Below are 20,590 nucleotides of genomic sequence, written 5' to 3' on the forward strand. Positions count from 1 at the left end.
CTAGAGCAAGTGGTAAAGAACTTGTTGTGCTTAGATGAGGTTGCCGAAGTATTTTGACCAAAATGTAAAAATCAATAAGATTTTCAATTAGCATATTAATAACATTAATATAAAACTTAACTAAAAGGTAATATTTATAAACAAAATTGAGCCAATAATTTCCAAACCTTTTAATACAACTTCGTAGGAATTACTGAAGTATTTTGACCAAAATAAAAAAAATCAACAAAATTTTCAATTAAAATATTAACAACTTTAATATAAAATTTAACTAAAAGGTAATATCTATAAACAAAATTTAACCGATAATTTTTAAACCCTTGAATACAACTTGGATTCAATTGAAATTTGAAAATAAATATACATTAATTATATAAATTTATTTATGAAATTTAAAATTTTGCTGTCGATGAATTCTTTTATAATAAAAAAAATTGAATTGTTCAAATTAATGCGATCCACTGTTATTGGACCAACTATTTATCAAACCTAATAGTTTATTGCGTAGTTCCAAGATGAGGCTATCGTTTCATGGATATACTAATGAATCTATAAAGGAGATAATTCAAGTTGGACCAATAAATTATTGTCAAATTACGTAGGATATATAGTTGGGATAACCAAAAATAATACTAATAAATATAACGAAAATTTAAAGATATGCAAGTATTGCTAGTGATCTAATCAAAATTTCCTTTTGAGTTGTTATCTTCTTTAACATATATACTTGATTTGGCTTGCAAATGTTAGTCCAGTTTTGAACTTGTTGAGGTAGTGAGGATGGTCTATCATAGCCTAGCTCAACCTATTTATTGTTTCCACTTTTTGGCTTTTTGAGGTGGGCACCTCTTCCTTCTTCAAAGGGGAGGGTCTGGTTCAACCTACAAGAGAAAGAGCCATACTCTCCGTGAATTAGCTGGCACAATATTTGACTACCCTTCGTTTCCATTGACATCACAAAAAACAAAAAATAGCATTAAATGCCCCTTACCTCTCTAATTCTATGTATTAAATTAAACCAATCCCCGCTTAATCACTTATATTCTTTATTTTATTGTAACTTAATAAAAAAAATTTTAAATTCATCTCAATTTTTTATTGTTATGAGTTTTCATAATATTTTATTATATACAATTATACAAAACGCTCGTTGTAGTGGCTCTTTCATTTATAAAGGAGAGAGATCCATCTTAAAACCTATGTCGACTCTAAACTTCGAATGAAAGATCTTTAAAAAGTTAGGTAAATTTTGATTACTTGTCGTAAATCCACATTACTTGTAAGTTCAAAAGTCATCTCACCTTTTAATGAAGTGAGAGCTATGACACATGGGCATAACTATTATAATTGTATAAAAAATATATTTTAATTAATATTCATCTATCTTTATATGTCTAAAGATTTCTCTCTGATAAACTTAATTTGATTCAAACTTTTCATGAACAGAATAGTAAATACACCCTAAAAGATATTTTTTTAAGTGCAACAAATAATTATAGATTAGGTATGCACTCAGATTTCTCTGACTTTGAATATGAACGTTTTCCACACGGGGGCACAGCAAATATGAGTCAAGAGCAAAGACTTTCCTTTGGTCCATAATATCGCTACCTGATGCCACTAGTTTACAAAAGAATTTGACCCTAAAATATAGCAAAGAAGCCAAAGATGTAATACAAATTTCAAAATAAAAGAAATAAAAAAAAAAAAGAAAACGATTCAGAGCTCCAAAAGCATGAATCCAATGATGAGTATGACACAACATAAATTGAAAACCGATTGTTAGAAGAAAGCACCCCCTTAATCCCAAAAAACTACTTTCAAATTGCAAAAAGACACACCATTAAATTACTAATAAGCTTTTTGCACTAAGAAGTCTATTTTTATTTGAATAAATTAATTTTAATGAGTCACGTAATAATTTTTTTAGAATAGAGAGAAGAAGATATGGATTTTATTTAATAAATCAAATGTTCAAATGTAATCACATTTAATGTTATCTCATGCTAAAATGTCTATTGATTCATTACTCAATCAAAAATAATATTATTAATTAATTAAGATTACGTATTTATCATAACATATCATTAATATAACATAATATAAATGGTATTAGAGCACACGTGGTCTATGAATTTCAGACAAATAGGATTCTACTTAGTTACCCTTTTTGCTGCAACAGGAGGGGCAGATGTTGATTGCCAGCTTACATGCGTGCTCTGCAAGATTGAAAACCAAAACTTGATTGCTCATGTTTTAACCATGAATTCGTTGGGACTAAATCTTGCTCAAACGTGTCCTTATTGACAATTTCGGAAGCCATTGCATTGCATGCCTTCCTTGAGGTCTGCGGTGAATAGGGTAGGCAATGTCCATGACCACATATAAAATCAAAGCAGAAGAGTCAAAATAAAGAATTTTTCTATGAGGAAGAGAGAGAGAAAGAGATTGCAGGATGACATATGGAGAAAAATTGGAAATTTTACAGCTTACTAGTATCCCATCTGGGACGGCAATGACTTTAGGCACCCTCTACCTTCTATAGGGAAAATGACAGAAGAGAATCATGCTTTCCCTTTGAAACAACTTCTCGTATCTCTGTCCTCTCACATCCCAACTCCAACTTCACTCGGTCCTTAGCAGAATCATGCTTCATCACCGGCGTGAAGTTGCCAAAAACCAGATTTCTTCATTCAATCCTGCCTATCAGATGCATAGCAATCGTGATGGAACAGGGGATATTGAATTTGATTTCTGGAGTGCACGTAAAACCTGGTATTATGACACCTTGAGCAGCGTAGATGGCTGTGAAATTCAGTTTCAAGTTCAAGCATGCGTGAAGGAAAGGTTTGGCGATTGCTCCTTGCCGTTACGGAGAGCCAATAAGGTGACAGATGCTTCTCCTCTGCTTCCAAACAACTATTTTTACAGTAATCTTTCCCCTGCAACACGAACACAAGCGATCGAAGAAGGTAGAAAAGAGCTCATGGAGATGATTCGTAACATGCCCGAGTCTAGCTACGAGCTTTCTTTGAAAGATATGGTTGATGAACAACACGCATCAGAGGAGGTCAAAGGGAAAGCCATTTCTGAAGATGAAAACTTTTGTTCTGAAACAGAAGCTCAGACAAAGAAACAACAGAAGAAGAAAAGGAAGAAAAGAAAGGCCGGTTCCATAAGCAGAAGTGGAAGTATGGAGGTTGATAGTTTCTTAATAAAGATGTTCTTCCCAAGTTCTCTAAGTTTCAAGAAGAAATCGAAGGCTGAAAATAGCTCCAAGGTTTCCCCTAGTCCATCGTCTGAGGGATCTGGGAAGCCTGACGAAAAGCAACGGTGGATTAAAAGGATTTTCACCCGGAGGAATCATAAAAACAGAGATGATAAAAGCAGCAGCACTAGCATTGATAGCAGCAACAGCACTACAAGCAGGTATTTCTTTTTCTGTTTCTAGTTTTATCTTCTGAAAACAACGTTAGGGCACTCACTCACTGCCAATGGCAAGTATAGCTGATAACGGCATGAGTTATTCCAAATAATCAGAGGCTAACATGCCCTAACAAAAGAAATACAATAAAATCTTAGGCTTCATATCTGATCAAGAATTCAGTAGATTCATCCAGGTTCACATTGACTACAAGACCAATAACTGGCTCGTTGTACTAACAGCATTTTGAACAATTGATAATCATCATGCAGGCATGCTAACAAGACTTCTTTGCCGGCTTGCTGGCTATTCTTCCTTTTCAAGAAAAGCAAAGCCAAGAGACAGGAAGAATTCATTATCTGAAAGAGAATAAAGCTGTAGGAAATCTGCTATTACTAGCAGTAGAGACAACAGAACAGTCCTAACAAGAAGGAACACGTCTCCTATATAGAATGTCATTAGCCTCAATGGGACACCCCATCCTTTAGAACTCAGTATTTGAGACTCCAAGTTGAAGACCTCAGGTTCGAATTTTGAGATTGAAAGGATAAATTTGCCAAATAGGAGAGGACTATCCCTGTTGTATGACCCAAAATCATATCTTAGAAAAACAATAATAATGTTTTTGACTTATTTTTACTGCTTATGCTACTTCCAAATTTCCTATGTGGTAAAGTTGAAATCTTTAATGAGTCAAATTTGCATAACTTCCTGTAAATATATGGAGCTATAATGGCAAGTTGCACCAGAAATAGCATGTTTAAGCAAACAACACCTGATCAAAGAATTAAAATATAATATATACAAGCCTGTGCATGAAATGAAGCAGAGTATCTACATTTTCCAAGAGCACAAGTTTTTACGGTAACATAACTGAGATTTACATTTCCTACGCAATATACAGCAGGAAGCTAGCAATGCAGGAAAACAACCCTATAAATTAAAAACTTCTTCCTTTCCCTTATATGTGAAAACTTTACCTCGGAATAGTAAATAAAAAAGGCTATATTAGTGAGATTGTAACAATTGCTGTATGATATACCATTTGTGACTGTCTTGTCTTCTAGCCATCTTTGTCATTTTCACTATCCTGCAAAATGACACCCCTCACTTTTGCCCTGTCCACACCAAATGTTTATGTCATTGGTATCCACAAACTCAATGGTCTTGCATATCCTAATAAAAATGCTGAAAATACCTGCGATACGCTAGTGCTACTCGTTTAGTCACTTTTGTTGGGCCAGGATCCCGAGCTGCCTGTTTGTCTGGCATCCAGTTGAAAGAGAGACAGAGAAAAGGGGAAAAAAACAGTTACTCATAAAACCAATTTCATAACAGCTCAAACTTCAGAATACAAAAACAGAAATAGAAACTACAAAAGCCAAATTATATCTATAATTGTAGCATACAGAGTCTTGGAGAGAAGGACAAACTTGCAAAGATGTGGAACATAGAAAGGATCATTAACAGAAAGGAAGTGAGAGATGCCCACTCTCCCCTCCTCCCTTTCAACAATCAATACTTCATCAATTCCTAATCAATACTTTGCTATGGTAACAAAGGCTTATTAATCAGATCTTAACTAATTTTGTAGTCCACAGTTACATCTCTTTGACAAAGTGTCAATAATTATTGGATTTGATCTATATCTGCCCCATAGTCTGTGAAGCTTCCTTCAAATTTGGAAGCAAATTTGATTGCAAACCTACTATCCTTGTTTTTTCATTTGTATTTTTTTGGATACACAACCTACCATTTAAATTGGAAAATAATCTCGACATTTTCAAAAACAAACTAAATCATATTCTAATTGGTTCACTACTAAACTGAAGATGGCTATGTTAATAAATGGACCTGGAAAAAAAACAAAAAAGCTTCCTGCAGAAGTAAATATGACATGCACCTGGAGAATTTTGGCAATTTGTCATTGAAGGAGTAGAAACATCTGCTTTGTGCCTCTTTGAATTTAGCTCCAGTTGGCTCTGAATAGTTTCATTCTTTTCCTGATAAATAAAAAAAATAACTTAGAATAATCTCATTATTGTAGATGCATAGTGGTGAACTTTAAATTATTAATAAAAAAAATAAAGACATATGAGACATACAATTCATATTACTATTCTTTGAATATCAGCTAAATTAGATGCAATACTATCTTACTTCCAACGGTACTCGAGCACAAAGATAGCAATATAAGCCAGCTTAAAAACACACTTGTTACCAGATGGATAAGCACTCAAAACAAAAAATACGCCTATCTATACAAAAATGAAAAATAAAACCACAAAATGATTATAATCCAAAAAGAGAAGTTTCAGGAAAGGTATGCATACCTTCTCAGCTGATATCGCTTTTGTCAACTGTAAACAGCGGTCTTGTTCTAAGAAAAAAACAAGGAAAAAAAAATTAATTCCAGAATGGGAGATAGCACCCTACCAAAAAAAGAAGACATCTATATTTAAAACTAAGGTAAAAAAAACAAAGTTTTATTAGAAATGAAGACACTTTGTAACTAATTGGAACCAGTAATATGTTTCACGAAATTTTTAACCTAAGAAACTTTATATAATGTGCATACACTTGCTAATAGGTGTGAGAGTGTCAAAGAGTTAAAGACCATATAGATATTTGCAAATATTAAGAGTTTCTTTGCAATATGAACAGGGGCAGCTCAATAACCTTCAAGGCCTAAAGCTAAGTATTCAAATGAGATCCTTTTTATTGAAATTGAAAAAAAAATTATTAAATTTTTTAATTAAATTTGTAATTCAATAAATCAACTATCACATAAAATAGAGACGATATAAAAATATAATATAAACTCTAAATTAAAGTAAAAAAGTCTGCAAAGATTAAACCAAGAATACTTAATTGTTGAATGCTTATTGCAAACAGCAAATGAGGCTTACGGCTTTATGAAGATAATAATATAACAGGCTTTCTGCGTATTCTTTAAAGGAAAATTGAAGGTAAAAGAAGATAGAGCAAATGAAGAAATAAGAATTCAAAAATAGATATTATAAATTGAATAAAAAAAGATAATTGGTTTTATATATGAAAAAAATAACTGTTGGAGATCATTAAATGCATATTACCATTAATTGATTGCAAATAGAGGAAATAGTTAAGAAAAGAAAGCTATTAAAGATCATTAAATATATATTACCATTACTTGATTGGAAATAGGAGAAATAGTTGAGAATTAATAATATTGTAAGAATTGAGAAGTGATAAAAAATTTAGATTTATTAAGCACATAATTAAGAACGTGAGAGAATATATTATTTTATTAATTATCTTGACTTTTACATGGAAAATGAGCTAAATAATCGAGAATAAATAAGTATGTGAAAGGGAGAGAAAATAAATATTTATTAGGCTTGAGAGATAGGTAAATATTTTAAAAATTATCTTAATTTTTGTATATTTTTAATATAATTAATTACATTATTATTATAAAATTAAGAGGCCCACTAAAAATTTGGGGCCAAAAGCCACTGCTTTGGTGGCTTTACCCGTGAGCCGGCATTGAATATGAAAGTCCTAGAGATGAAGCATTTGTTGTTGAACATGGGGTCAAGCTCACCCTAATGAGGTCTGCATAATTTGATTTAAATATATTATTTGTACACTTGTAGGACGCTTTGAAATTTTATGTCCATGACACTTAAATCCTTGAAATTAATTGAAAACTTTGTCAAATAGATAGCATACATGTGTCTGACACATACCTTCGTCCAACACAATCCTAAGGCCATGTAACTCAAACTCAGTTTCAACTTTCAACCAAAGGCGGAACCATGATGTCCCCATAAATGCAATAATTTTTTTAACAATCTATCAAAATATTAAATAGTGCAATTCAAAACATTTAGTGCACCAAAAACAGTAAAAATAACTGGTGAAAAAGAGAGAAAAAGAAAAAGCATATTGATCATGGTCCATGAGAAAAGCTAAAAAGTATAAATAAAAGACTAATTTAATGTACTCATGGATTAACTATCCAAATGATTTAGGTGTTTAAAATGGTGTAATGTATAAATTAATTATTATTTTACAATATAATCATCCCTAATTTAATTTATTGTTATTAGATTATTTACTGACTAATGTAATGTGGGTTTTCCTTTTTGTGAATTAGTAAGTATTAAAAAAAAAGTGTAACTAAGCAATAATTTTCTTGTTTAGGCTTAATTTGTATTATAGTAGTGAATTAGGGGAAGATGTCAATAGTATCCAGGCAAAACTGATTTATACATAGCTATAAGAGTATAAACAGACCAAATTGGAGAGTTGGCTCCATGGCTTATTAGCTTCTTTTTTGAAACTTAACTCTTTGAAATTGACAATAAACACCTAGCCCAGCTCGATTTACAACCAAGGCATGGCAATGTCAGGGTCAGCCAGCCTGAACAGGCCAAGTTTAAGAGTGATGATCTATACCAAATAATAATCCAATAACAAATAGACTAAGTAACTTCACATAAGGTTATGATACCAATAATATGCAAAACTGCATCGTGATAGATCAAAGAAGACTATGTTTTAAAATCTTTTCAACTGAGAAAATCTTCAAAAATATCATGATTTTAACAAGGTTAGTCACCATGGAAGAATCCTAATGACAAAAGCTTTAGTATTGCATGGAAACTTGTTAGCATGTTATAACCCAAATAAACTGCACAACCAAAAAAAAGAAGAAAATAATAAGGAAAAAACTTGCTATTTGAAAGCAATAAAGCTAAGAATTTATATTATGAACTCTTGTTAGCATGTCATAACCCAAGTAAGCTTACAATCAAAACGAAAGATAATAAGAAGAAGAAAACTTGCTAATTTGAAACAATAAAGCAAAGAGTTTATGCTAGCAACTAAACTGCTCATTTTCTTTTTCAATTTTCTCTTTAAACTGGTTCTTGCTAGGAAATTTATTTGCTGCTTATTATTAGCAGTCTATTGGTTCATTGCATGATATAAAATCCTACTCAACAAGCATTTCTTCAAATAGCCAAAAGTCAAAATGCCTTTCTTCATCTATAATAGACACAATGTGAAGAAATATGTGGCTGTAAATATGAAATTTGCAAATACAAAGATGCAATTTTGCTTAAAAAACCTCCATTGGGAAGATATCCTACAGATAACATTTCTTCACATGGTGGCATTTAAAACAGTGCCATAGTGATCATCTTGGCAACTTACAATAATCAGCATATTCTACTCAGTAGCCATAATAATGGATTTTGAGGGGAAAACAGCACTTTTCCTAGCACCAAGCATCTTCCTACATTCTAAAGTGTGACAACTCCTACCTACAACATCAACCTGACTAATAGCCCCCTAAAAGCCCAGACAATGCAAGAAGCCTGCAGAGTAGATGTGGATATGAATTTGCAGAACCGAAACTCTTCCACAATAACGTTTTGAGCAATGTCACTAGACCAAAAGTCTAAAACAAGAAAAGACAGCACCTTCTGTTACAAAAATCAATTCATCACCTAGCCAAAACCTTTAATATAACTAATGATAAAAGCTATGTAAATTAAATGTCCAATGGTTATTCTTTTTCTCTAACTAGAACAACTACAGTCAGTTCTTAAGAGTCAATGCAAGAGTAGTTCTTTCTTTTTAATGGTATTGGCAAAAGAAGCAACATTTAAATCCGTAATACGCCTCCAAATTATAACAAACAGCATATGATTATTAAGATTCAAGATAACAACATAAAGAAATGCTATAAATTTGCTTATACAAGTAATAAAGTGAGAAGCAATTCCGTGAATGAGCAAAGAGAAGAGGACCTTTCATAAATAGAGATTGCACGCCTTTATATGCTTTAAAAAGTTCTAGTGAAAGACTAGCCATAGCATCAGGAGCAGCAGAACCAGTGAGTTTTGTGAGAGAAAAGGAAATTCGAGGCATTCCTTTTGATTTCTGAGCAACTAACTTTGCAGATTTGGTATCTGAAGCACAGAAAGAACAAATATAAATACAATTGAACAATGTTTCCACTATAATTTTAAATTTGAAGGGTTTACAGCCGAAAGGTAATACATTTACAAAGTACAAATTTAAAAAGAATACTTACCTCCTCTAAGTCTAAATTTCCCACCTTCTTTGCAAGCAAAGCCTAAGAGCCTATTTAGTTCAACTAGAGTTTCAATATATGAAAATTATTTAAAGGGATAATTACCAAATTTGTCACCATAGTATGACTCAAGGTTAAATTTTGCAAGGCACTTCAATTGCATTAAACTTCACCACCACACTTTTATTTTCATTGAATTCTAGACAAAAATTAACAGACTCTTAGATATTTTTGATGAACCGTTAGTAAAAAAATTGAAAAAAAAATACGACTTTGGCAATATAAAATAATTTAGAGAATGATGAGTTACACGATGTATTTTTGTCTTGTTTGGAAGAATTCCACATCATAATATTTGTTTCTTCAAAACTTATTTAGAGTGAGTAAATGGATATTTGATGGAATATCCCTTCATGGTTAATTTTTGTCCAAAAAGTAATCAAATAAAGGAATGGTGGAAGAATTCAACACAATTGACAAACAGAGGCAAAATTCAACATTAAGCCAAAATATGGCGGCAAATTTGGTGTTTATCCTTAATTTAAAATAGTTATTTTGGACACTAGAAACTCATATTTTACTTCTACCAAAGCTAAGATTAAATTTACACTTTTGCAGATAGTAAAAAAGAATATTAGGAGTGGTTACCACTTGAGTTGGGCATTGCTTCCAAAAGAAGCTTTACATCTTCAGACTTAATGGAGGCTAGCAGATAGTGAATGAAGTCAGACCAAGAGCCCCCTATTCCAACAGTGTCCCTCTGCACATTAACCCTTTATTAACAAAACAACAACAACAATGATAATAACCCATTAAAGCAAACCAAGTGAAAAAGAAGAAGAAGAAATAAGACCATGTCTTCAAGCTGCAAAACGGAGCGCACAGACTCCCAAGTGGTGTCGCGGAAATCAGAGACGCAAATCCTTAGATGAGATGAGTCCGGAGAATGAACGTAGAACAAGAACCCACTTGATTGACCCGAACCCGAAGATGAACCCGTCCATTCGACCTTGGGTTCGCCGAATATGGGCTCAAATTCTTCAAGCACCGTTGGCATGTCGGCAAGAATATATGACCAGAGAGCAAGGCTCAGGGAGCTCTCAAAAAGGTTTGGTTTTGTTTGTTAATCAAGGAAAATGTAGGAAAAGAGAGGAGAAATTTTAAATTTTTTAATCCTCAATTGTCACCAATTTAATTTTATTGCCTTCCAGTGTAAGTACAGTCAACGACATGGAAAAAATAAAATAAAAAATGTATAATGCTTTAAAAATTCTTAAATGATTTTAAAACAATTTTAAAATTAAATTTTTATTTTTTTATTACATTGGATCATTTTAAATCAAATAAATTTTTTATATTGTGATGATAAAGCAACACATATGTGAAAATTGAAAATATTATATAACTGTATCATATTATCACATTATCCTTAATATAAAATGTCATTATATTAGTATTACATGATAAAAAATGATAATGACATTTTGATTATAACATATTTAATCAATTGACCAACTGTTAGTAAAACAAATATTTAATTTAAAATAAAATTATTAGAACTCTATTGAATATAATAAAAAATAATTTAAAGATTTTCTTAAAATTTTCTATCAATAAATAAAATAAAATAAAATAAAAACTCTCTGTGTTTTTTTTAGGGCTCATGTTAAAAGTTAAAACAGAATAATCATGGAGAAAATTGAATAAATCAACAAAAGCAAAATAAATTTACTGAAAATTATTTAAAAGTAATTTTAATTTTTCAGTAAATATATTCTTTAGCCAGGACAAGATTTTCTCTTTTCTTTTCAGCAAAACTATTTTTCAAAACAATTTTATGTTTCTGCCAAGTATGTTTAAGCCCCTAAAATATGATTTAATAATTTCACTATTACCTTTATTTGTAGCCACATAAACTAGCAAAAGAAGCCTTCCCTCAAGAAGAATGTGCATTAATATTGGTGATTAAAATATAATTTTTAAAATGTACATATGATTCAAGTAAAAATTATTGTGAACTTCAGTGATCACTTGTGGTTGTTTACTCTAATATTTGTATTTTCTTTGATTAGTCATGTGGTGGTTTTGAGTAATTATTGTAACATATGATATCCAAAACTTTTTAATTGTTCATCTATATTTTTCTGTTTTCTATAAGATATATATATGTATTACTCAAAAACAGTGGATGATTGCTGAGCAAACTTAATGCTATTGACCAAAAATAAAATAAAAATTAATGCAATTGTTAAGTATCCAACTATATATTCAAAAATATATATATATATATATATATAATAAATAAATCATTAAGCTAAATATTTGCACTTGGTTTGCTCAATATCTCATGATTCCAGCATAAAAGAATAAGCCACCTTGGGCTTCCTACGCCCCAAATTGGAAGCATCTCTTGATCAGTACTCTGCCGGGCTTGAAATTTGAGGAGAGTAGCCATGTGCTTTAATACTGACAGTCAAATAGTTGAGGGCTTCGCATATCTCAGCCTTTAAAGGATGATCATCATCATCTGCAGAGACAAACTCACTGATCTCACTAGCCACCTCAATTGAACTACAACCAGGAGCCCTTCTCTGCGTTATCTGATCTCTCACTGTCACTTTCTTATCCCACATCCCTTTGGCAGCATAGAAATTGGACATAGCAACATTGTCCCCAACATGTCCTGGCTCCAACTCCAGCAACCGGCACCTAACTTTTTCACCAAGCTCAATTTCTCCATGGAGATTACAAGCTCCTAGCAATGTCCTCCAGATCACCGCATTAGCCTTACCTGGCATCTCCAAAATGAACTCATAAGCTTCTTTTAGCAGCCCAGCTCGGCAAAAGATATCAACCATGCAACCAAAATGAACATCTCTAGGCTTCAAACCATAATCTTCACTCATACTTTGATAATATTTCTTCCCTTCCTCGACCATTCCTCCATGGCTACAAGCCATCAAAACCCCGATAAAAGTAACATCATTGGGAAGAATTATTGAACTTCCACGATTACCCTCGTCCCGACTCTTGCCATTTTTTTGCTTTATTTCTTCCATTTTACCAAAAAGCTGAAGAGCTTCATTCGCTTGTCCATGCAATGCATGTCCAACGATCATGGAAGTCCACGTTGTGACATCCTTTTCTCCTAAGCTATCAAACAATTTCCTCGCAGTTTTTATCTCACCACACTTTGCATACATGTTTATGAGAGCATTATTAAGGCTCAAGTCTGCCTTGAGCTCCGGTTTTCGACCAACGTATGCATGAATCCATTCTCCCATTTCTAGTGCCCCAAGATTAGCACAGGCACTGAGAGCAACCGTTACGGTTACTTGGTCAGGTTCCACATTGAGAATTTGCATCTTCCTGAACAACTCTACAGCTTTTTGGGGTTTCTGGTTGGCAACATAAGCCGAGATCAAGGCGGTCCAGGAAACAATGCTTTTGGAGGGTATTTCATCAAACATGTAGTGTGCATCAAGAAGGTCCCCTGACGCCGAGTAGAAGCGTATAAGTACTGTTTGGAGGTGAATAATGGAGTGAAAACCAAGTTTTATGAGTTGGGTATGTAATTGTTTGCCTTCGAGTGTGAAAGGCTTTTTGGTGCAAGCTTTTAAGACAAATACAAAAGAGAAGCTATCAATAGAAGAACGGCTGTGTTTTATTAATTCTCTAAATAGAAGGATGGCTTTGGTGTTGCAATTGGAGTCGAGGCATCGTTTCAAGGTCTGGTTTGCTTTGGGTGGTTTAAGGTGAGTGTGGACATGGGATTTGGGTTGATGGGTAGGTGCAGAAAGCTTGGACAGCTTTGTTTGGGTTAAAACAAGTCTCTTCAAATGCCCTATCATGGTGAGAAAGGATTCATAGGTGTTCTGCTGGCAGTTGCCTTTGAATAACCCTGAAGAATAATAAAACTATAAAATCTCTTATTCCTTACCATTACAATTGTATTTCTAACTTTATACAACTTTGATCTATTATAAGATAAGATGGTTGATGTGGGTGAAGAAAGAGTAAGAAAACAAATTCTTCATGTTATTATAATTAAACCCAATTTCTACAAGTATACACTGTATATAAAAATGTTTTCTTTCCATTTTTCTTTCTTTATTTTTCATTCTTAATAAATGGTAAAATAAAGAACTAGAATAGATAAATTAACTTTAAAAACAACAATTAAAATGCATATCATAAATTGACAAGATATGATTTTGGATAACTTAATTAAGCAATTAAGATTGATAAAAAATCTAACTTGATTCCAAATATATTGCTTCAACTCGTAGGATTTAATTTTAAACAGTTAACAATTAGGATACAAATGACTCGAATTTCAAGCGATCCGAACTAAAAAGTTATCCAAAATTCAGAATGACTGGAATCTTAAGTGACCTAACCTAAATTGCAATATCCACTGCAACCTCTTATTGTGTTAGAAGAGAACCAGATACCTAAAGTCCAGTGCAGCTCCACATGAAGAAAACAAAAGGTATTAATCAATAATAAATAATAATAATAATAATAATACAGTAAAGAAAAGCTAGGTAGGCAAGCAAGGTATTCAAAACCCCACCACCAATCTCAACATTCCACAACCACACCCCACTTTCACTGGCACCAAAAGCAACCACACCCCTCTTTCATTGGCCACCCAAAAGGAATGCTTTTGGATTGTTTAAAAGGACATCGTCCATATCTTCAGAACATACGGTCAAAAAGATCCATAAAAACAAAAACCAAAAAGTAACTTAACAACACGCCAGAACCTGCCCAATCCACGCTCCCCCAAAAGAAAAGGAAAAGGATTTTACATATCTTATTTTGTATGCAAAGGTTTATGCACTGCTAAATACCCTGGAGAAAGAAAAGAACTGAAGACTATGTATATCCAAAAAAAATGAGTTATTCCCTGGTGTTTACTTATTAATCGAAAAGAAAAACAGAAAAAGAATATCTTTTCTCTCAATAAACTTAGCATAAAAGGATAAGCCGGCTTCAGATCGTCCAGCAAACCCTAAGAAGGCATCGGCATGTCTAAATGAGTTTTGTGTGTCTTTATGACACCAGAAGCCTTCGGCATACATGATGGAGTGATGTCTTTCTAACAAATTCATTCACCAATCACCAATCACCAATGCCTCCCTTGAGAACTACCACCTTTGTTCTTTCCAAAGAAGGCATTCTTAGGTTTAGGTAGCTCGTGAATGTCCATCACTTGAATTGTTCTTTGCCTTTTGGCTTCAAAAAGCACACAAAATGCCAGGTCAAAAACAATTAGTATCAAGACAAATGAGCAAAATATGGTAAGTGGAACAAAAGTAAAAATCAAACCATTTTCAGCTTCTTTGTAATTTTCTTGAAGCCTTTTTCTTGCTGAAGCCAGTCTTTCCGAGTCAAAGTTGCTTTCCTTTTGTTCTCTTTGTCTCTGTCAAAATACCCAATCAGGAAATAAATTTGGTGAAATTTTTACACCAAAACCTGTAACAGCTAACACAACCATTCACTCATTGGAAAAGTATGGCTTCACAATTCCTGAGAATCATACGCTCAGGCATCATAGGAATATGCCAAAACACCTGTTTCTCGGAAACAAATAAAAAATAAAGCATGCACACACAAAGACACATGCTACATGCACAACTAGCTATAATTTGGTATGTAGAGACACCATACGTTTTGTAGAACAGGTGCTGAGTAAGTAGGTTTAGGTGGAGGCTCGTTTCGAGGTGGAATTGGCTTTGGCTTCCTTTCTGGTTCCGAATTATTCTTGTCTGAGCCAGAACTCCCATCTGTGAATTCTCATCCCAAAAGTCAATAGGAAACAAAGCTAATCAATTAAATGCATAAAAGAAAGGAACAAAGATCAAATCCAACTATAAATTAGATTTTATACTCACTGTGTGGATTAGGAGAGTATGCAAAATCAGGAACCTATTAAAGAACCAAATCTTAGAAAGAAATCATATATAGAATCCTCAACAACTTTCATGGGAAAGAAGCAATCAACTGAAAAAGGATTTCTTTCACCTGGTGGTAACCATTTTGAGGGGGCTTTTGTTGGGGCGAGTCTCCATCAGCTGCCAAATATTAGTAATTGTGATTATAACTTAAGCGCAGTTAGATAAAACATTGAAAATTATTAAAGCATTTGTTCACTCAATTTGAAAGTCGATAGATTATTTTCAATGAAACACTATTAAAAATGCTAGAACCTACTTAATACATTTAGTTAGCACTATTGTAAAACATTTTATGGTTGACCCCATATCCTCTATGTTACTATGTATTACTTAAAATTTCTTCTATGCCAGTTTATCAAACTCCTAAAAGAATTATAGTTTCCACAAAATCATAAATCTCTTTTTCCCAAAAAAGAAAATCAAATTCAGTCTTTATTTAATATTAACAAATAAACCAAACAGGTTTTACGAGGAATTGAATATTCAGCACGTAATTTTCAGTATTGAGTTTTTTAAGTTTATCAAACAGCACCTTAAACTCAACTCATCTTCATCTCAGATTTGAAATTTTCTCACAGAAAGGAAAAGGGAAATTCTTTACATTAAAAATAAGATGATAAGTTTACCCATAAGTGCAGAGGATTCCAGTTCTCCAGGTTGATTCAACCTCACCCATTCATCAACAATCTCTTTCCATTTCCTGGAAAACAAACAACAAAATCATAACATTGCTTTCAACTGCTCTCTTTCAACATTCACACATCTCGTCCACAAGTAAATTAATAAGTAAACTATTAAGCACAGCAGAACATTCATACATAGAATTCATTGTTTTTGGTCTTTCAAACCTGACAAGTTGCTTCACTAATCTTCGAACATCATTTGATGAATGCTTCCTCAATTTGTTCACATGCCTCCCAATATCAGTCTCCTGAAGGAAACAATTATTTCATGAGTATTATCATGAAGTAAAATAAAAATAAGAGAAGAAAGGAATTTGGTCCATAACCATTACCTTGAGAGCTTGGAATGTTATGTCCATGTCTGCCAAACTTTGAAGCAAATCAATCAAAGAATCTTCAGACTGGAAAACAAACAAGAATCAAAATCACATCCCCAAAACCAAACCAAAAGTTATCAACAACCACAGTCTCAAAACAAAAAATTAAACCAAGACCTGATGAGGTTCTTCAAGATGCTCCTTAATTTCAAGAATCTTCTTTTGTTCATCATCAAACAAGCCTCCGTATGGATCCAGCTCATCATCCCCATTATCTGATTGTGGTGCATTAGGTGATCCCCCTCTTCTTTTATCTTCATGGCTACTCTCTCTCTTCAAATCGGCTTTCACTTCATAATCACTTGGTCTCTCACCAAAATCGCAATTTCTACACTGAGTAACCATTGACGTTGCATAAAGCCTCTCCACAATTCTATCTCTTCGTTGCTTCAGTTCTGGCCCATAATCCAATGAAGCCACCAGGATTGCTGTGTCAATAAAAGTCCAAACATCGACCTCAGCAGTTTCAAGAACTGATCGGAAGTCATCTAAATCCATCAGAATTTGATAGCAACCAATAAGAAATTAATTCGTTTGATGACTTCCTATAACAGATTCTGAGCGTATTGTGATAATTTCAAGACTGTTACAATGTGTCAAATCAAGATTGGAGCTGCAAAAAGGGAAACAGATTCTGAGGTTCCATCCATTCATCTAAATTCATATTGACACTGACAATTTAATAACATTAGGAATACCAAGGCCAGAACTCAGGCAAGAACAGGTAAAATTGTATAAGAAAGAAACTCCTATTTCAACCAAACAATACCAGCCAACACTAACAAGAATATAAAGAAAATGATCTGACTGAAACAAAAATCACCTAGGAAAAAAATAAAAAGAAAAGACTGAAGGCTGAATTTCCTAATGTCAACTAATCAAAATTCAAAAGTAATCCTTCAAGTCATGTTAGAAATGAGTCAGTTCCTTTTCTGACTGCTATTTTTGGACCACGTACAAGGTGCATGCTTGTTGTTTTAATTTATGATGCACAAAATCTCCTTCATGCATAATAACGGATTTGCCTTCCTCATCATCCACTTTAATTTCAACATACTCATCTCTAATAATAATCCTATTCAACACCAAATTGTTAAATTAAAAAAAAATATGTCCTCGTATATTTGTTATTTTCCTTCTCCGCAATATTATAGATATCACAATCATAGTGCAAAAATTAACCAGTGATATATGCCCAAAGTTAGACCTTGAGCCAGCAAGTTATAGAAAGTTCAGAAAAATATCAACATAGACCTCATTGTTCTATCTCAAAAGAGCTGTGGACAGCATAAAAATTACCAATTACCTAGTGAAAGTTCATGAATAATTTACTCAACCCAACAAGGGAAGTTGTTTTCCTCATATATCCCATCACATACAATTATTATTTAGGAAAAAAAATAGACATAACCATCAAACAGTCAAACCATTGAATGTACAAACAAAGAATACTCAAATTTTTGAAAACAGATGGATGATTTCAAATGATATCAATACCAAGTTAATCTTGCACTTCAAAACTTCATAATAAGCAAGTATCTAAGTTATATAGAAGATAGCTCGTCTTCTATCCCCTTAAAGTTTGTATGAAACAAGGTATTAGTATGAGATTGTGACATTAATGGGTAGACCTTCTTGAAAGAGAAGTTCCCGATTAACCATGCATAACTAAGTTTAATAACCTTACTAACAAGTATGACTTAATTCCACCCTTCTTTTTGGCTATGTATTCTTTCGAAAATATAGCAAACAATCAAATGAGAGATAAGAGAATGACACTTAACTTTTTCCTTTTTGGATGTATGGCAAGAGATATAATGGAAGAAGCAAAGCAACTCTTACACCTCGAATTTTGAAATTATGAAATGCATTCATCTTTTGTAAAAGAAAAAAAGAAAAAAGAAATTCATTCCCGTATAATTCTATACTCTTCAAATTCACTTTTTCTAAAATCTGCAAAATAAATAAATTTGCTAATTGGAAGTTTCTATTTACTTTACTTTCTTAGAGACGCAAACCGGTCTTTTCCTATTGGATCAAAGAGATTGCAACCGTTCAGACCCACAAACATCTTTCTTTTTCACATTATAGTTTTCTTTGCAGATAAAAGCATTAATGTTCGCGTGGCTACAAACTAGGGAAAAAAATACTACAGTATATGCAACAAACTATCCCACAAACTTTATTACAGCTAACATGGGCAAGATACAAAAAAGAACGATATCAAAATAGCTCCTGAAAGAAACTAAGAAATTATTTTGTTCTTACCAGCAAATCAAAGTTTTGCACTGAGGGTGATGGTGACCACAAACTTGACGTTCTTACTGCCCTGCAAAGTTAAAAAACAGTTTATATGCAACAATGCAAAGGCAAATGGCAACAAATATACACCATAAAGAGTAAGCATGACAACTTGGCATGTAGTTCAATCTGATCTCCATTTATACTATCAAAAATCCAAAACTACTCACTGCCATCCTTAGATTCCATTCCGAAAACAATGGGTAGATACAAGGATGAAAACATTTTCTATAAACTATGTGGATTATATCCAATACACCGGGGGTGAGTTTAAAATCTTCACAAGCGGGTTTATACACTTGCAATGTAAATTTAATTAATAAATAGAGAAGTCAACACTGAATTATCAAGTTAACAATTTTAGTTAAAAGGACGTGTAACAAATGTACAAACCAATTTAGAGGAATTCCCATTTGAGACAGTAACAATAATTATGAATAATCAATATAACAAAAAAAGACAGGCAATTCAAAGTAATAGAGAAGCAGAACCACAGGGTAATGGAAATAACACACATATAAGGATTAAAATGGATTGCTAAAATTGAACTCAAAACATAGCTCGTCCCATTGGTTTTCCTTTCTCTTTTCAAATTTAGAAAGAAATGAAACTTTCTCGATGATTTTCTTGATGAGAAAGTAAGAGTAATATCGAAAGAATCATAAAAACGGGAATAAAGGATTTCAGACAAAATTATTACCAGAGCTACAGCAGCCCTCCTCCCTCCCTCTTTTCCTCTCCAAAATAGTCAACTATATCCATACCCCAAGAAAAGAAAAACCCCATAAAAATTAGAGAACAATAAATGAGATGAAATAAACATTAGATCAAAATCTTAAAAGATTAGAGCCAATCCACCTTCGGCTTAAGATATGGGTGAAGCAGCAATCTCTTGTCCTCGATTGTATGGAGAATTGGGTTAACAAGGCAGAAAAAGGAGTAAAAACTGTAGTTGTGAGATATGAGTATATCATCTGGGATATGATCAAAGTGGGAAGAGTAAGAGAAAATTGTGAAATAATGTGGGATATTATTATTATTATTAATTTTAAAATAACAAATAAATAAATAAATAAAGGCTAGTTTAGGAAAGGAGGGGTGGGGAATTGCTGGGAATATTGTTTGTGGGTGCGGAAAATTTGTCCTACGTAATCCAGCTGGGATTTTGCTCTATCCAATGAGTCGGTCGCCACTTGTTTTCGTCACCCAACTTGCGCCCGCTCCTGCTTATTCTTAAATTCCTTTTGCTGGTATATAACTGAATCACTACATTTTATTTTTAATGCAAAAAAAAAAAAAAGTAAGGTATGGCCAAATCCGAATGAAATTTACAATCTTTTTTTTTTTTTGGTTCTGTTAATCAGAGATTAACTCAAATCTACCTCTACCTCTAGGAATATATTCCTTTGCTTTTGTTTTTTTTCTTCATGTTTATTTGTTTGTTTATTTATTTGTGATTTTAAGGAAAGAAAATGGTATGCCAAATTTCACACATGCATCAGGTTTTCTTTGTACATGCATGTTTCTGATCATGCTAGATTTTTCGTCCACAAAAATTATAATTTAAGTCTTCAAATTAATATCTTAATTATCAAAATCTGAAATTTTGCATTCAAATCTTGAGACCAATTATATTTTAAATTTTCAAATTAATATCTTAATTGTTGGAATTTGAAATTTTACATTCGAATCTTAAAAGTAGGGAGAAAAGATTTATTACATAATGTGAGATAAGATTATCTTTTTTGTGTAGC

General features: G+C 32.8%; 4 protein-coding genes across 10 annotated transcripts; 1 reads left to right on the forward strand and 3 right to left on the reverse strand.

Moving 5' to 3' along the window:
- Positions 1-2,432: 2,432 nt before the first annotated feature.
- Positions 2,433-4,057, forward strand: LOC18611891 (uncharacterized). The gene is made up of 2 exons (XM_007048368.3): positions 2,433-3,429; positions 3,697-4,057. The coding sequence occupies exons 1-2, from the start codon at positions 2,648-2,650 to the stop codon at positions 3,785-3,787; spliced, it is 873 nt and encodes a 290-aa protein (XP_007048430.3). The 5' UTR covers positions 2,433-2,647; the 3' UTR covers positions 3,788-4,057.
- Positions 3,567-10,680, reverse strand: LOC18611892 (U2 small nuclear ribonucleoprotein auxiliary factor-like protein). Of its 2 annotated transcripts, XM_018113975.2 has the most exons (8): positions 10,366-10,680; positions 10,161-10,272; positions 9,226-9,387; positions 5,758-5,804; positions 5,328-5,427; positions 4,623-4,689; positions 4,467-4,542; positions 3,567-4,001 (listed from the first exon to the last, which is right to left on the reverse strand). In XM_018113975.2, exons 1-7 carry the CDS (start codon positions 10,567-10,569, stop codon positions 4,488-4,490), a joined length of 747 nt encoding a protein of 248 aa, XP_017969464.2. In that variant the 5' UTR covers positions 10,570-10,680; the 3' UTR covers positions 3,567-4,001; positions 4,467-4,487. The 2 variants fall into 2 exon arrangements, with proteins under 2 accessions (XP_017969464.2, XP_017969463.2); XM_018113974.2 differs by lacking the exon at positions 3,567-4,001 and having other exon boundaries at positions 4,237-4,542; positions 10,366-10,679.
- Positions 10,681-11,800: 1,120 nt separating this feature from the next.
- On the reverse strand, positions 11,801-13,497 carry LOC18611893 (Tetratricopeptide repeat (TPR)-like superfamily protein). Its single transcript, XM_007048371.3, has one exon. The coding sequence runs from the start codon at positions 13,361-13,363 to the stop codon at positions 11,927-11,929; it is 1,437 nt and encodes a 478-aa protein (XP_007048433.3). The 5' UTR covers positions 13,364-13,497; the 3' UTR covers positions 11,801-11,926.
- Positions 13,498-14,303: 806 nt separating this feature from the next.
- LOC18611894 (putative mediator of RNA polymerase II transcription subunit 26c) lies at positions 14,304-19,946 on the reverse strand. Of its 6 annotated transcripts, none has more exons than XM_007048372.3 (12): positions 19,695-19,946; positions 19,537-19,588; positions 18,804-18,864; positions 16,653-17,148; positions 16,491-16,559; positions 16,324-16,406; positions 16,102-16,175; positions 15,543-15,592; positions 15,413-15,446; positions 15,189-15,304; positions 14,847-14,940; positions 14,304-14,753 (listed from the first exon to the last, which is right to left on the reverse strand). In XM_007048372.3, exons 4-12 carry the CDS (start codon positions 17,031-17,033, stop codon positions 14,644-14,646), a joined length of 1,011 nt encoding a protein of 336 aa, XP_007048434.2. In that variant the 5' UTR covers positions 17,034-17,148; positions 18,804-18,864; positions 19,537-19,588; positions 19,695-19,946; the 3' UTR covers positions 14,304-14,643. The 6 variants fall into 6 exon arrangements, with proteins under 6 accessions (XP_007048434.2, XP_088664914.1, XP_088664912.1 ...); XM_088808788.1 differs by having other exon boundaries at positions 16,653-16,963; positions 19,695-19,935; XM_088808786.1 differs by having other exon boundaries at positions 16,653-17,008; positions 19,695-19,933.
- Between the last annotated feature and the right edge of the window lie 644 nt (positions 19,947-20,590).

Source organism: Theobroma cacao, chromosome 1 (assembly GCF_053813885.1).
Source record: "Theobroma cacao isolate CCN51 chromosome 1, ASM5381388v1, whole genome shotgun sequence".
Taxonomy (NCBI): domain Eukaryota; kingdom Viridiplantae; phylum Streptophyta; class Magnoliopsida; order Malvales; family Malvaceae; genus Theobroma; species Theobroma cacao.

Bases quoted from the DNA above. Each gene is read 5' to 3' on its own strand.
- LOC18611891 (XM_007048368.3), top strand. From the start codon at position 2,648: ATGCTTCATCACCGGCGTGAAGTTGCCAAAAACCAGATTTCTTCATTC. The intron at 3,430-3,696 runs GTATTTCTTTTT...ATCATCATGCAG, and splicing joins AGCAACAGCACTACAAGCAG to GCATGCTAACAAGACTTCTT.
- LOC18611892 (XM_018113975.2), bottom strand. From the start codon at position 10,569: ATGCCAACGGTGCTTGAAGAATTTGAGCCCATATTCGGCGAACCCAAG. The intron at 10,273-10,365 runs GTCTTATTTCTT...GTTAATGTGCAG, and splicing joins TTTTGCAGCTTGAAGACATG to AGGGACACTGTTGGAATAGG. The intron at 5,805-9,225 runs GTCCTCTTCTCT...TTTTTTTCTTAG, and splicing joins GCAATCTCTATTTATGAAAG to AACAAGACCGCTGTTTACAG.
- LOC18611893 (XM_007048371.3), bottom strand. From the start codon at position 13,363: ATGATAGGGCATTTGAAGAGACTTGTTTTAACCCAAACAAAGCTGTCC.
- LOC18611894 (XM_088808782.1), bottom strand. From the start codon at position 17,033: ATGGATTTAGATGACTTCCGATCAGTTCTTGAAACTGCTGAGGTCGAT. The intron at 16,407-16,490 runs GTAATGGTTATG...TGTTTCCTTCAG, and splicing joins TAACATTCCAAGCTCTCAAG to GAGACTGATATTGGGAGGCA. The intron at 14,754-14,846 runs GTTTGATTTTTA...TGCTTTTTGAAG, and splicing joins TTACAAAGAAGCTGAAAATG to CCAAAAGGCAAAGAACAATT.